At 41.6% G+C, this 15570-nt stretch overlaps 1 protein-coding gene and 1 long non-coding RNA gene across 10 annotated transcripts in view; one reads left to right on the top strand and one right to left on the bottom strand.

Annotated features, from left to right (window-relative positions):
* The window catches only part of TDRD3 (tudor domain containing 3), a 158841-nt gene extending 150719 nt beyond the window's left edge, over nt 1–8122 (bottom strand). For 8 of the 9 annotated variants that reach the window (XM_042927466.1, XM_042927458.1, XM_042927504.1 and 5 more), the window contains exon 1: nt 8051–8122. In XM_042927466.1, the coding sequence (XP_042783400.1) occupies nt 8051–8091 (41 nt within the window). In that variant the 5' untranslated portion in view covers nt 8092–8122. The remainder of the gene's footprint in view (nt 1–8050) is intronic. The other variant, XM_042927519.1, reaches the window with a different exon arrangement.
* Nucleotides 8123–9057: 935 nt separating this feature from the next.
* Nucleotides 9058–15025, top strand: LOC122199139. The gene is made up of 3 exons (XR_006193364.1): nt 9058–9357; nt 9640–9742; nt 14669–15025. It is a non-coding gene; the product is annotated as an uncharacterized LOC122199139 (long non-coding RNA).
* Nucleotides 15026–15570: the final 545 nt, after the last annotated feature.

The raw sequence follows: 15570 nt of genomic DNA, 5'->3' as shown, positions 1-15570 counted from the left end.
TCACTGATAGGTGCTAATAGAAATGTAATGCAAGCCACATATGTAATTTTAAATTTTCTGGTAATCACATTTTAAAAAGTAAAGAGAAACATGTGCAATTAATTTAATAACATATTTTAACACAATATAGTGATGGCATTATTTCAATATGCAAACAATATGAAAATGAATGAGAGATATTTATATCCTTTTTTGGTACTAAGTCTTCCAAACCTGGTGTGTATTTTACATTTACATCACATGCAAATTTGGGTTAGACATATTTCAAGTATTCAGTAACCACATGTGGCTAATGTCTACCATACTGGACAGTGCAGCCTTAGATGATCTCATCCATGCACTACTTCAGTCATCAGCTATACCCAAATGACTCCATATTTATATCTCTAATCCAGTCTTCTTCCTAGTGCAAGATTAGTATTTCCTAATATCTAACTGACATCTTACTTTAGATGACTCAAAGGCACCTCGTACTCAAATAATGTCCAACTTCAATTCATGATCCACCCCTCAAAAATGTACTCCTTTTCTAAGACTCCCTATCTAGCCATACTGTAATCAGTTTAGGTATACAAGCCAGAAACCCAGAAATCAACCCCTTGACACCTCCTTCTCTCTCTTTCCCATATATAGATGCGTATATTTAGATGGATATAGTCCATCTAAAAGTTCTGTCCATTTTACCTCTCAAATACCAATCAAATCAATCTCTGTTCTCCATCGCAATCATCACCACCATTCTACCACTCTACTCAAGCCAAGCTCCGAGCCATTTTCTTCAATGCAAGCATTTCTCAACATCTAACTATGATGTCATCCCTACTTCAACCGTCCCAACCCCTGATAAAACTTTCCAACTGATTTCTACTGCCTCCAGAATGAAAGCAAGGCCTGAGCTACATGACCCAGACCCTAAGTGTCTCCCAGTTCCGCCTCACTATACCACCTCTGTCTTGCCCTCCACTCATCCTGGTCCTTCAGACCTTTGTACTCACCATGTTCCTTACTGCCCTATAAACTCTGCATATGCTGCTTTACCCTTACTTAGTCTATTTAATTCCCACTCATCCTCCAGATCTCAGGGAAGCATTCTCTGACCACCACAAAGACACCAAATTTCCCTTCTATAAGCTCATCTAGAACCATGTCCCTTTTCGTTTCTGTGTACTTTACAGATGCAATGTTTGAATATGTAATTAATGGCTTTCTCCCCTTAAGACTACATCTGATTGAACTAAAGACTCTGCCACAGCAAGATGTTTAATAATTATTTGTTGAATGAATGTGTTAGTGAATCTGCCTTGTTTTTTCCCTAGACAAAGACTAGACACCATGTGAGATGGCATATATAACATGCCCTGCTTATACAGCACTAGTTCTGGAAAGCTTCCCAGACTTCTCAAGCAAAATACCAGTATATGACATGTTTAAATTCTGACCAACTAGTATATCATCACCAAAACAAACAGTGCCTTGTGTACAAGATGCATAAACATTTACTATGTGTATTTCAGTACACACATTACTATATGGGGTTACATATTTCTCTGCATTATTGCAGAGGCTTACTTATTGTTGTAAAGATACCATATCTTCAGCAGCACCATCCTAAGATGAGGGTAGCTATCTGTCTCCACTTTAAAGGCTGTGAAACTGTAATAAGTATAAAAACTGCTCATGCATGCACACAGACTTACACCTATCAAGTCAGGGTGTGAAACCTATAGGGGTTATAGTAATAAGGTACAGGCAGGCTCTGTCCAGTCCTGGAGCATGATGTGGTTCTTTCCTCCTTCTCTATATCACTAGTGTGCTTCCTTTCTGCTCTCAGTATCCTTGATTTGACACCCTTGTTAACATTTTATGTTATCACCACATATTTCTTGCCCCCTCTTCTCTGCTTTTCTTTGTTTTCATTCTATGACCTCATAAAAATGTTTCTCAATTTTTACACAAAAATTTTTGCATTGTTGGGAGTGCAGTCTACTTCTTCTAAAGACCATCTGGAGGCAAAGTCTTCTTCAGCTACTTCCAGAGCCTACATCTTACAAAAAATCACAGTTTCTAAATAGTTGGGACTTAACTGCAACATGGTAAGTCAAAATGCCAATATTCTTCTTTTGTCAAAAGGAGAAAACATAAACCAAAAAAGTTGATATAGTTATATTTTTATGGTTCTTGAAATGTTACTATGTAATTTTTACTTGATTTAGCAAATGCTGCTGTGTGAGAGGAGAAAATTATTTTCAACTTGCTGAGGTAGCAAGTTTCTTTTTATACCCCTTTTATGCTTGAGGCAGTCAAGTCTACAGGCAGTTGAAACTAGATTTATAGGTTATTCACCAAAAAAAAAAAAAAAAAAAATCACTGCAAACAGCACCTTGAAACCTGAAAACTTGCACAGTTTAACAGAATATCCAGTCATTTTTTTTTAGCACTTTATAGTATCAGAAGCTGCCAGGCAGTGTGTAACATATTTTGAGACAGAAGGTCAACAAGGCTTATTACTGTTGAACTATAATTTCACAAACAAGGTAAACCAAAGAGATAGTTACAAATGCTCATTAAAGAAATGGGAAATGTTTCAAAATAGGAGGTCTCTGATAAGTCCCCTGAAACCAAAATATAAATCAACTGGTTTCTTCTAATGTTCTTGAACATGATCTATTATTGTTTCAGCTAAAAAGTGTGTTCATGGTTCTTATCCTTTCCAAAAGAGTATACCAAGAGTATGTTTATATCAAAGTGGTAATGATAGAATATATTATAATTTTAGATAATAAAATATCCTGCACTTAATGTACAACCTTATAAAGAACTACTAATATCCTTTACAAATATACTTATGCCTAAGAATTATGTTGGAATATAAGGGAGCAAAATTTCACATACTCTTTGTATAAACTCTTATTGTCTATTACCAACAGTGTAGTACATAAAGGTATAGTTATATTGATGGTACTGCAAAGGTTGCTTTTCTTTTTTTTTTTTCTTTCATTTTTTTATGTTTATTTTTGAGAGAGAGAGAGACAGATGTGAGCGGGGGAGGGGCAGAGAGAGGGAGACACAGAATCTGAGGCAGGCTCCGGGCTTCGAGCTGTCAGCGCAGAGCCTGACATGGGGCTCAGACCCACAAGCCACGAGATCATGACCCGAGCGGAAGTAGGACGCTGAACCAACTGCAGAACCTGGTGCCCCAGGTTGCTTTTCATTTAAAGACTGGGATCAATGACCAGCAGTCTCCTGAGGAAGTGTTGTGTCTCTCAGAAAACAGAAACCATACAAGAAAGGTGCAGGGTGGACTACAGGACAGGAATCTGACTTTCTTGGTCATGACCATTAATGTATTTGGAAGGAAGCTTCCACGTGATGGAATGGGAAAAGTAGCTCTCCCTCTGTGGCCAGGCTAAAAGTCAGGAATTACAAATTCCAGCAAAATGTCCTGAAGTACCACTTTGAAATATCATTCTCAAGGCAACATGTGGAATAGGGCAGGCCCCCTTCAAGACAAGACAGCATTCACTTTGTACCCATACTGCCACTGTGCTTCCTAAATAATAAATGGACAGAACTTGTAGATGGACTATATCCATCTAAATATATATCAAAGTTGTTCTTCTTCAGCACTAAATTTTGATAAAGACTGTTACAAGCTATCATCTTTCTTAGGTGTCTCAAGGTGAAAGAAAGGGAGAGGAGTATACACTTGGGCCAGAGGATGGTCAGTGTGGTCGTAGCAACAGTCATCAAAGAGAGAGAATCCAAAAGGAAAGGTGAAATTCAAGGCGAACAAGGTAAGAAGACCTTTGTGTTCATCCTTTTATTTTCCCTCTAACCCTGCCCTCCTCACCAAAACACAAAAACAAAAATCCCAGAGCACAACCTGGTTAAGCCTTGTTATGTTAGAAACCTGGAGTTTCTCAGAAATTATGTTCATAATACAAATGGAAACACACTATTTCTAATGCTACCTTATGGTGTCTTCAACTCCAAACTGCCGAGTAAGGCAAAGACATACAATATGGTGTCTTACTTTTTCAGACCTTATTCTCAGACTTAGAAAAATACACAATTAACCAGATTTTCAGATAACCCTAATCAGCCCTTAGGTGAGCCACCGCAAGATAAAGGTTTCTTTGTTTCCAAAATCACCATTCCTCAGCATAAGCACTTTATCTTTCCCAAAGAAAAAAGTAAATTTACACACTATAAAATGCTTAAATCCAATTTTCTATTTTAAAATGTATCATTTTTTTTTATCAACAATTTAAATTAGAAGTGGTCACCATGGCTTGATGGAAATGAGTTTTGAATCTTTATTCCGCCCGTTTGGGCTCTATTCTTGGTTCTGCTACTTGTAACTGAGGAAATTTTTGATTCCCATGGTGCTTCAGTTTCTTCATCCACACCTGAAGACATTAAGCTATACCATCACTAATTCTATGGAAAATACCTTCTCTTTTTTTTTCGTTCATTTTTTTAAATGTTTATTTATTTTTGAGAGAGACACAGACAGAGATAGAGACAGCACAAGCAGGGGAGGGGCAGAGAGAGAGGGAGACACAAAAATCAGAAGCAGGCCCCAGGCTCTGAGCTGTCAGCACAAACCCAGGGGCCATGAGATCATGACCTGAAGCCAAAGTCAAACGCTTAACTGACTGAGCTACCCAGGCTTAACTGACTGAGCTACCCAGGCGCTCCACCTTTTCAAAAACACAATCACAACTAATTGTGTTCTAACATGTTTCTATTTTTTTAAAGTTTCAAAAGGTTGGGGCACCTTTTGAAAGTCAGTAGGGCATCTGACTCTTGATTTCAGTTCAGGTCATGATCTCCTGGGTTCCTGAGTTGGAGCCCCAAAATGGGCTCCTTCCTGACACTGTGGAGCCTACTTGGGATACTCTCTCCCACGCCCGCTCGCTCTCTCAAAATAAATAAACTTTAAAATAAATAAAAATTTCAAAAGATTCACATTTCTATAAAAATTTTAAAGATTCAAATGGTTAGTAGAAATATACAAATCCCCCTTAAGGGATTCTCCAAGGAGAAAAACCAAAAAGGTATTAAGTAAATCTGTTATCTAGACAAATTAAGTAAAATCTCCTCTCATACTGAAGTCTATTCCACACATAACTAAGTACCACAAAAGATCAATGTACTATTTAGTGCATTATTTAAACATAATCACCATACTGTGTAAGTCCCTGAAAGTTTTAAAGTTCAAATCAGCAAAACCTGATGTTTTCTATGCTACTCATCACTAAAGAAAAAAATTATTGTAAAGTCTGCCAGGGTGGCTACTGTTGGAGTTATATTTTAAAATATTGATTTTGTGGGGGTTCTAATGAAGATTAAGGACTTAGGAGGGGGAAAAATACTCAGAAAATAACAAACTGGAATAATAGATTAGAAACCTAAGCTTTTTTGGCATAAGATATTACCCTAACCTATTGTTTTAGGTGAAGATAATAGAAAGGATTTAATAGTTTAGGTTAGCATCTATTTCTTTTTAAGTCCTACAAGTCATTAAGTGAATAGATTAAGTACTAAGAAAAATGGTTTTGTCAGTGACAATAATAGAGAATCTCAAGAGTTAGAGGAAACTGAGAATATCAGAACTGAAATGAACTGGTCAGAGGTACTCTTTGGTCATCAATTCTCCTTCTAGTACTCTTCTCTGCCTAAACATTTGAAATTCTGTATTTTAACACAGTAAGTCTGTACTTAAATGTAAGATCTATACAGGCCACCTGAACGCCTAGGAGATCCTTTTGTTTGGCACAAATCTAACCCATTCAAGACCCATTAGGAATTACATGTAACTCCAAAATTCCTAGAAAAACAGCCTTATTAGACCCATGGCTTACTATTGCCTTCATTAGTCACTGCCTTACAAAAGCAACAGAAATCTGGTGGAAAAAGAAACATGTTAAACAGATAATTTGTGATATAAAGTAACAAATGTTACAATATAACATTCCTTTAGCTTTATAACAAAGGGAGGCACTCTAAGATTGGGTGGAAACCCCTGCTAGCAGTCTGATTGGCAGGGTCTGAATTCTAATTGGCAGGGGCATCCCAAGGTCAATTGTATGAGACTTTACTGAAAACCTACACTGTAGTGGCTCCCTGGCACCAAAAATACACAGAAAAATCAGTTATAGTTCCCCACCCTTAAGGAGTTTAGGGTCCAAAACCAAAAAAGAACAATTTAGTATGTGTTTGGAACCAAAATATGAGACTAGCCTTTCTAAAGGAGGTGGGGTCATGTTGGAAAGAAGTAAAAGACCAAGTTTCTACCTGAAGTTGTATCACTAGGTTGAAGAACTAAGGCTCAATCTAACGAAGCATGGGAAAAAACTGAAATAGAAGAGTGATCCAAGGAGGCGCCTCAGTGGCTCTGGCAATTAAGCATCCAACTTCACCTCAGCTCATGATTCCTGAGATTGGGCCCTAAATTCAGCCCTGTGCGGACAGCTTGGAGCCTGCTTGGGATTCTCTCTCTCTGCCCCTCCCGTGCTTACGTGCTTGCTCTCTCTCTGAATAAAGAAACTTTAATAATAATAACAATAATAATAATAATAATAATAAAACGAAGAGTGACCCAAGAATCTTCAATACGTCCTTTGAGGTAAAGAAACTGAAGGCAGAAATTCCAGAACAAAAGTAAAACTGGGTAAGGTTAGCTTTTAACTCCACAGTCTGTTATGCTAATGGTGTTCACGGAAAAACTATAGGAACAAGGCATTAACAGTGGGAAGGACCAGGCCCCCTGTGCTCACCTTTCAGCTCCACCACTTTCTAGATACGTAAAGTTACTTTTAACAGTTCTGTGCTAGTCTTCTAACTTGAACAGCCAGGAGCCCCCTCTCTTCAAAATACAGGTGTTAAATCTGGCCCAACCTTTCGGGTCTTAAGCCTCACTGCACACCCTCCTACTTCCACGAACCACAAGGATCTAGTGTCAGTTCTGCAAACCAATAAGCGCTTCCCTACTTCTGTGTTGCGTCTCCAGTGGCTCTGCCTAGAAAGCCCTTTCCTCGCCGACTTTCAAAACCCACTTCTCTAGGAACCTAGTGAGCTCTCCTTCCCCTCCAATTCCATAGCACATTTGCCTGCCCCTCTGTACAGTTTGCCACTGTCTCCGTTTTTGTGTTCGTTCTTTGGATGCCTCCCTCTCTGCTCTTTTCCCTAAGATAGTGAACTGCCAGAGAGCAGGGGCAAATCTTTTTCATCCTTCCTACCCCTCCTCTCTGTGCCTATGAAGGCCTGGAAAAGCGTTACTAAATTAAACAATGTTAACAACTGCAATGACCTCAGTTTCAGAAACGGCTTAATTTCGCATAATTTTTTCTTGCTCTCAGATGTTAAAATCTTGACGTGAAACGTGTTTAAAAATCAGAACACTGCCATCGCTTCAAGAAAAGTTCTACGGAGCACCCACACGAGTTGACAATGAGGTCATTCCTAGCTTCAGAAGTTGTGAGTGTGCCACGGAGGGCAGCTTCACACCGGTCCGTACACTACTCCGAAATTACGGAAAAGAAGCGGCGGCCCAGGCAGCCGCACAGGCTTTGCTTGGGTCGACCCTCAACTTCCCGCGGGCCCGCGGGCCCGCGGGCTCCGGCCGCGCTCGCCCCTCTCCGCCGCACACGGTTCTCCAGCCCTCGCCTCCCCTCGTCCCGCCGCAGCAACACCGCCCGGAGCGGCGCGCACGGCGCGGCAGGTCCTATCGGGCGGATCCGCTCGGGCCTGGGCCGCCAGCCGCCCTGCCTGCTCTGCCAGCGGCCCCCCGGCCTCTCCCCGGCCCGCCGCCCGCCGCCCGGGGCCCAGGCCGCGCCGCCGCCGCCGCCGCCCCGAGGGGAGCTGGGGGACTCGCTCGGCTCCGCGTGGCGCCGGGGGCGGAGCCGGCCCGGAGGGCCGGAGAGAGGCCGGGGGCAGGCGGCGGCCTCCGCCTACCCCGACACGTACCCACCGCCCCCAACCCCAACCCTCCTCGGGGCCCCGGCCCGCGCCCGCGGCCGGGCGGCCGGCGGGACTTGCCACTTACCAACCCGCTTGGGACAACGCCGCGCCGGGGACCTCAGACATGGTAGCTGCTTAGGTCGGGGGTGGGGGTGGGGGGCTGGGGGTGGGGGTGGGGGGGGTAGGCCTCCTACTTGAGACCAAAAAAAAAAAAAAAAAAAAAAAAAACGAAAGAAAAGAAAAGAAAAAAAAAAACTCCTCTGGTCGGCTCTGCAACTGGGCATGCTCAGTGCGGCCGGCGCTTCCGCGTGCGGGTTCCACTCGCCGCGTTTTCCGAGCGGCCGCAGGGGCAGGCCTGGCGTGGAGCTTGGTAGTTGCAGCCCGCCGGAGGCCTTGTTCCCCACCCCCCCCCCCGCCCCGCCCCGCCACCCCCCGCTACGGACCGTCTGGGGCCTGGAGTTCGCTGGCCAATTTGTGAAGAAGGACCACGAGACTTTGCCTCTCCACCGAAAGCTGATCATTTTTTGTTTTGGGTCACTTTTCTGAGTTGTACACCTTGGAAACTAATGGGGACGTTTTTTCTAGAGCAGAAAGTAACGTCCGCATTTCTAGCGCCTACAGGCGGTCATTTCACAGAAACCAGGATATGCTAGGGTTGAGGGATGGGTCGGTTGCGAGGAAGTGTTTAGTTTCGGGGTAGTAAAACTCAAAGGAATGGTAACCCCAGTCACCCTGCACAAGAGAAAAGTTTACTTTTTTTTTTTAAGTACTCGGTCCATTCACCCCGCTTTTCCATCTGCCCCGACGCAAAGAATGAAGTCGCATTTTTTCGAGTCCCCACAGGCAAATCAGTTTGTAGAGATTGTACCACAATGAAAGCGGTCAACCCAGGAAAACCTCCACTTAAGGGACATGAGTAAATCGGGCAGTTGTGTGTTTGTTTTCTCTGTCGCTCTGCCACTGGACCCGTCCAAAGTCCCAGCGCAGCCCTGTGACGTTAGCACGAAGACAGCCAGGCCCGGCTCCCACAGCTTCGCCGGTGTCCTTCTCCGGCTTTCAGGAGCGATGAAGCACAGGGGCGGGTCCCCGAGTAAGCATGCGCGGCGGCGTGGCGGAACGGCGCGCTGGGCGCGCCAGCGCGATTGGACGGCTGAGACTTACGACAGCCAATCGGGGAGGAGCAGGTGGAAGAGGCCGCGGGCAGGGGAGACGCTCCCTAAAAGTTTGCTCCGCCCTCTCTGGTTTTCCACCTCTGTGAGTACTCGAGATAAAGACGCTTCTGTGTGGTTCCAGCCCCAACTGTCAAGTCTCGGGGAGAAACCGAGAACTTAAGCCGTATCATCGCGGCTGCCTCATTTGAAACCATCATCACAAAGACAGACTGCGGAACTGGTCAGAGAAGCTCCTGGGACTGGGGAGGAAATTGACAGTTACAGAAGGAAGGAAATAATTGCTGTGGGCGGAGCTAAAACTCAATACAAATTTTTCTCCTTCTAATTGGGATACATACTCTGGGCTTCCCAACTCATAGTTTTAAAATCTCGATGCCTTTCTTAACTCTAATGCTATCGAAATATGTTTTCAAGCACATTGCTTAGAAACTAATTTTAATGAAACATATTTCCAAGTATTTAGAATCAGAAATAATTTCATCCTATTCTCTGCAATTTACAGTAGCATACGGTGTTTAGGCCATACACTTGGCTACAAGTATATTTCAGTTTATTAGCACCAGTCATCATATACAGGAGTCAGGAAAAGATTTACCATTCTGAAGGTAAATAGATGGCTCAAATTGCTAATATTTTTTATTGGTTGTTAAATAGAATCCACTCTTACCGATTATTTACATTTTGCAATTAGTTTAACTTGTTAACTATGAAAATGATATGCTGTCCTAGTATCAGAATTACTCACTTCTTAACTGTGAGTCCTTTATACATTTGTTTTCATGGTACAGTGAATTTACCATTGCAAAGCACTTACAATAACTTTAATAATATGCTCCACGAAACACTGTATTCCCTTACTTTAAGACATATTTTAAAGAATGAGTTGAGGATAACCACTAGAAAAATTTGGGACAATATTAGCATCAAAAACAATGACAATAATTTATTGAATTAAAAAAAATAAGTAAAATGCATGCTTTCAGAGTGGCACTAAAAATAACAAACAGCAACTGCCTGGCTCGGTTTCATATGAATATTACAGCAAAAGTCTATAATGATTGGGGGGGGGGATTCCACTTTTCTTTAAAAACATCATTCTGGGGGTATCTGGGTGGCTCAGTCAATTAAGTGTCCAACTCTTGATTTTGGATCTGGTCATGATCTCACAGTTCATGAAGTTTAAACCCCGTATAACAGGCTCTGCACTGACAGTGGGGAGCCTGCTTGGGATTCCCCCTCTCCCCTCTCTGCTCCTCCCCTGTGCTCTCTCTCACTCTTTATCTCTCTAAATAAATAAATAAACTTTTTTTTTTTTTTGAAAAGGGGGTACCTGGGTGGCTCAGTTGGTTAAACATCCCACTCTTGATTCCAGCAAGGGTCATGATCTCACTGCTCGTGAGTTCAAGCCCCTAGTAGGGCTCTGTGCTGACATCACAGAGCCTGCTTGGGATTGTCTCTCTCCCTCTCTCTCTGCCCCTCCTCTGCTCTCTCTCTCTCTCAAAAATAAATAAACTTTAAGGGGAAAAAAGTACAATTGAGATGCTTCACACCCACTAGGATGGCTATACTTGAAAAGATGGATGATAACAAGTGTTGATGAGGATGTGAAGAAATTGGAATCTTCATACATGGTTGGTAGGAATGTGAAATTGTGCAACTATTTTGGAAACTGTCAGTTTTTAAAAAAGTTAAACATAGAGTTTCCATATGAGTCTGCATTTCTACTCCTAGGTATATATATATCCAAGAGAAATAAAAACTAATGTCCACACAAAAACTTGTACTTGATGTTCATATTAGCATCATTCATTATAGCCAATGATGTTTGGAAACAATCCAAAATGTCCATGAACTGATGAATAGACAAACAAAAGGACTGGGATTCCACAAACTAAAGAAAAGGGAATTTGCTGTTACCCCATTAGGCATTATTCTAGGAGATACGATTTAGGAGATGAATTTTTAAGAGGAAGAGTAAAATAGTTGACCTCTAGAAATTAACTTCTAGAATTCTGTGATTCTAAACCATGCAGATGAACCCCATTTGTTTTAAAGTTTCTTAACTAGTAAATACAAGCAATAGGGTGTGGCCATCAGGACAAATGGAGTCATGCCATGACAACAGACAACCACAGAATGTTAGTGGCTTTTAATTCAAAGTGTTTATTTTTATAAAGAAAGACAAGAAAAAAAATTTCTGTCCAAAGTGGGTGTTTGGAGGGTGGGGAGGAAGGCCTCTGATCATCATGGTCATCCACACTCCTTTTTTAAAAAAACGTTTCATTTTGAGAGATACAGCGTGACTGAGGGAGATGTAGGAAGAAGGGGGGAAGCAGGCTCCACCCTGACAGCAGAGAGCCCAGTGCGGAGCTCAAACCCACAGAACCATGAGATCATGACTTGAGCCGAAGTCAGTACCTCAACCGGCTGAGTCAACCAGGTGCCCCCTCACTCCAGAATCTTGAAAGAGCATTAACCAGTAACATTGCTGGTCAAAGCAGTAGAGGGTAAAAAAGACTCTGGAGAACCTCACACTGGAAATTAATGCCCTGCCAGGACTGGACATACGACAACACAGAAAGTCAATCACCAGGTGCCAGAAGGTAGAGAACCATAAATATTCAATGAGCACGATTAATGCTTATGGGAGCCAATAAGGTACCAGTATTATTTGTAATAACAAAACCCTGAAGGTAACTAAAATGTCCAACAATGAGGGAATATTTAAATAAGTTATAATAGGGACCATGTAGACTTTACCAAAAAATGAAGTAGATCACTATGTACTAAGATATATTAGTCAGATATGTATGTAGAGTAAGAATATAAGTACTGCAAGTCATTAAGAAAAAGGTTTAAAAAAGATTTTAAAAATAACAATAAAAAGAAACAGGTAAAAATCCCATTAGAAAACTGTGCAAAGTGTATGAATAGGCAATATGCAAAAATAAAATCTAAGTGATCAATAAATATGTGAAAAGTTTAACCATATCAATAACCACAATATTAGTTTCAGGTGTGCAACATAGTGATTAAAGCAATGGGCTATCAATAAAATTCCACTTTTCATCTGACCCAGTAACAAAACTAGTAAAGAATATCAAATGTTGACAACGATACAGGGAAATGATTCCTAATACACTCCTCATAAGAGTAAAGTTGATACAACCACTTTGGAGAGTGATTTGGCAATATCTAACAAAACTGAAAAATGTGCATACCTTATGGTTGCACATTTTCACTTTTACGTACTTATTCCAGAGAAAGATATTCGCTGACACATTGCTTTCAAATAGAAGAATGAAAACAACGCCAATGTTCAATTGAGGATAAATGGGTTAAAAAAAAAAAAAGGTGGTATGCTCATAAAATAAAATGCTCTATGCCAGTTTAAAGGAATACCCTAGACCTCTATGTAAATTTGGGTAGATCTCAACGACATAAAACCAGGTTAAAAAACAAAACAAAGCAGTTTAGCAACTTTATAAACATAAACAGTATTACATTATGTGAAATTTTAAAAGCACATACTAAAATATATATACCAACAGAGGTCTCCACAATGATGGAAATATTCTATATCTCCACTGTCCAATATGGGAATGGGAGCCATTCGCCACATGTGGCTACATGTGCACTTGGAATAAGGCTAGTGTGGACAGGCAGCGCCAGTGGCAGTAAAATGACTGTTCCAGAATCTTACCAGGCAGCCCTCCCGGTCTTTCTCGGTGCCAGCCGGCAACAGTTACTTCCCCGTGCCTCCTGCCCCGCTGCCAGTGCCGACCATGGGGCTGGTGAAGAGCCCGGATGGGAAGGGCATAAATTCTCCTGCTACTACACCCAGCCACACTGCCTGTCCCCAGTGCAACTGCTGTGCAGACTAAGTGCAGTAGCCGGCCTCCTTTTTCAACCGTCCAGTCCAGATGTGTTGTCCTTCCTGCAACAAGATGATTAAGACTCAGCTGTCCTATCATGCCGGCGCCCTCACCCAGCTGTTTGGGGAGCCTGTGCCTGCTGGGGTGCATAGCTGGCTGCTTGCTGCTTCATCCCTTTTTGTCTGGATGCACTTGTGGACCATGACTGTCCCAACTGCAAAGCTCTTCTAGGCACCTACTAAAAGCATTTACGTAGCAGGCTGCCAGACCTGAAGGGAGCCACGTGCTGCAGGAAGTGCTCTCCAACTCTTACCCAGTCCAGCCCCAGGGATGGGGGTTTCATCTTGGGGGCCTCATCGCTCTAAGGGCTTCACCTTCATGTCTTCTTTTGGGGCAAAAATATCGCAAAAGTAACACACCTCTAAAAGCCCAGAGATTGCTGCTTGGAGTTGTGCACAGGACATGCAAAGACAGTCACCTTGAGTGTTGGTTCAAGGGTTTCCCACCTACCGTGACCCCAAGTCACCCCATCTAACTGTGACCATTGCCCCGTCTGAATATCTTCTAGTAATTTGCCATTGGCCGGCTTCTTTTCTTGCCTCCGTGGGCCTTTCTGGGGGCCGTCTCAAGCTGAGAGGCCACAGTTTGCCTTAATTTTGAGACTGCTCTGGCCCGAATACAGCAGGCCCAGCTTTTAGTGCCTGCCATCATGTTCATCTGTTCCCACTTCCGATGATAGAAATCTTGCCTTATAAACTAAGGGCTTGGCTCTCAGAGTCTGTAACTGTGTGCTTTCATTAGCACACAAATTCACTTTAATTTCTTCATTCCTTTTTAAGTACAAGGAGGAGCTATCCACACCCACAAGACACACACGCATGAGGTCATAAATGCATGCTGGATACAAGTGTAGGGCTGGATCTTGTCATGGATCTGCCTTCCCTCAGCTCTTTTTACCAGATCCTCAGCCACTTTACATGAAGAGCCTTTTTCTTATAGAGGAATTGTTTGAATTAACCATTTTATAACCCCCTTTTGGTCTTAAACACCTTCGAACATAATTTTGAAAGGAGACATTTATAGAACCATTTTTCTTGACCATATGACTGCTATCATTTTCCCATTTGCCAGTGCGCTCTCTTTTTGTTGTTGTTGTTAACAGAAAAAGTAATGGATAATCTTATCCACTGCCTCTGTGTGGGTTCTGTGTGGTTCTTAAAAGTCCCTATAATGAGGGGTGCCTGAGTGGCTCAGTCGGTTAAGGGTCCTACTTTGGCTCAAGTCATGATCTCACAGTTCGTGGGTTCAAGCCCCACGGCTGGCTCCGTGCTGACAGTTCAGAGCCCGGAGCCTGCTTCTGATTCTGTGTCTCCCTCTCTCTCTCTGCCCCTCCCCTGCTCACACTCTGTCTCTGTCTCTCTGTCTCTCTCTCTCTCTCTCTCTCTCTCTCTCAGAAATAAACAAGCATTTTTAAAAAAAATTATTTTTTAAATCTCTATAATGGAACTGTTAAAGTGAGACTCCCTTTTGGGTTCCCAGTGGTGAGTTTAGAAAGACAAAGGAAAGCACAGTTTGAGCACATCCTGGTCCATGGTGCTGGAAAGCTTGGAGACCTGACTGTTTCAAAGGAATCTCATTTCTGATTTTATTTTTCAGAAATACAGTTTGTTGCAGAACATCAGAAGACATGATTTCTATGACTCAATCAGCAATCCAGAGTTCTCGATTAGCTTGTATTTCATCTTCAAAATCAAGATAAGCTGGGCTTGACTTTCAAAAGTCCCCATTTTGATACTAAATAGGCACAGGGAATGCACATGAATAACATTATGTAGAATCAAACTAGACCTTGAACAAAAATTGGTATATTGGCTGACAATTATAGTTGTAACCATTGATTCGGCTTATTCATGATGTTTTGAAAGTTCCAGTAATTATCTTTGCAATGGATATGGATACTACATAGTACTTTGGTGTTAATCTGCTTTTTAAAAAATAAAGTCTTTTTGTTCATTTTGTGAACTATTTATTAAAAAAAAGAATATGGCTAGTGCCAATGGTGAAACTGATTTTTTACACTTTATTTTAATAAATTTAAATCAGTGGCTACATACTGGACAGCACAGATTTATTTATGTCTGGATGTGTAGATGCATACACATGTATGTAGAAGAATGAAAACTGATTTGAGGACATACGACAAACTCAGAATACTGGTGGGGTATAAGGGTAGTTGCCAAAGAGGATTTTTTTCTTCATTGGTTAAGTTTATTTCTTTAAAAAAAGAATAGGAGCAATTATGACAATCTATTAGTTACTGTTCCTTGAGTAGTAAGAATATGGATGGTTTTATATTATTACTTATACTTATTGCTACATTTTAAATACCTCAAAAAGGCAAGTTGCAACACTTTTATTACATGATACTTTATAACAATAACATTAATATACTTTTATTTTAGTATACTGTTCTGTTATATCATCAACATAATCAAAATATAAGTAGTATGAGAAAAAATAAGGAAGAAAAAAAAAAGGAGAGGAGGGCAAAAAAACAA

This window comes from Panthera leo, chromosome A1, assembly GCF_018350215.1.
Source record: "Panthera leo isolate Ple1 chromosome A1, P.leo_Ple1_pat1.1, whole genome shotgun sequence".
NCBI lineage: Eukaryota > Metazoa > Chordata > Mammalia > Carnivora > Felidae > Panthera > Panthera leo.
The sequence above is the reverse complement of the archived record's forward strand: the minus strand, read 5'-3'. Positions and strand labels throughout refer to the sequence as shown.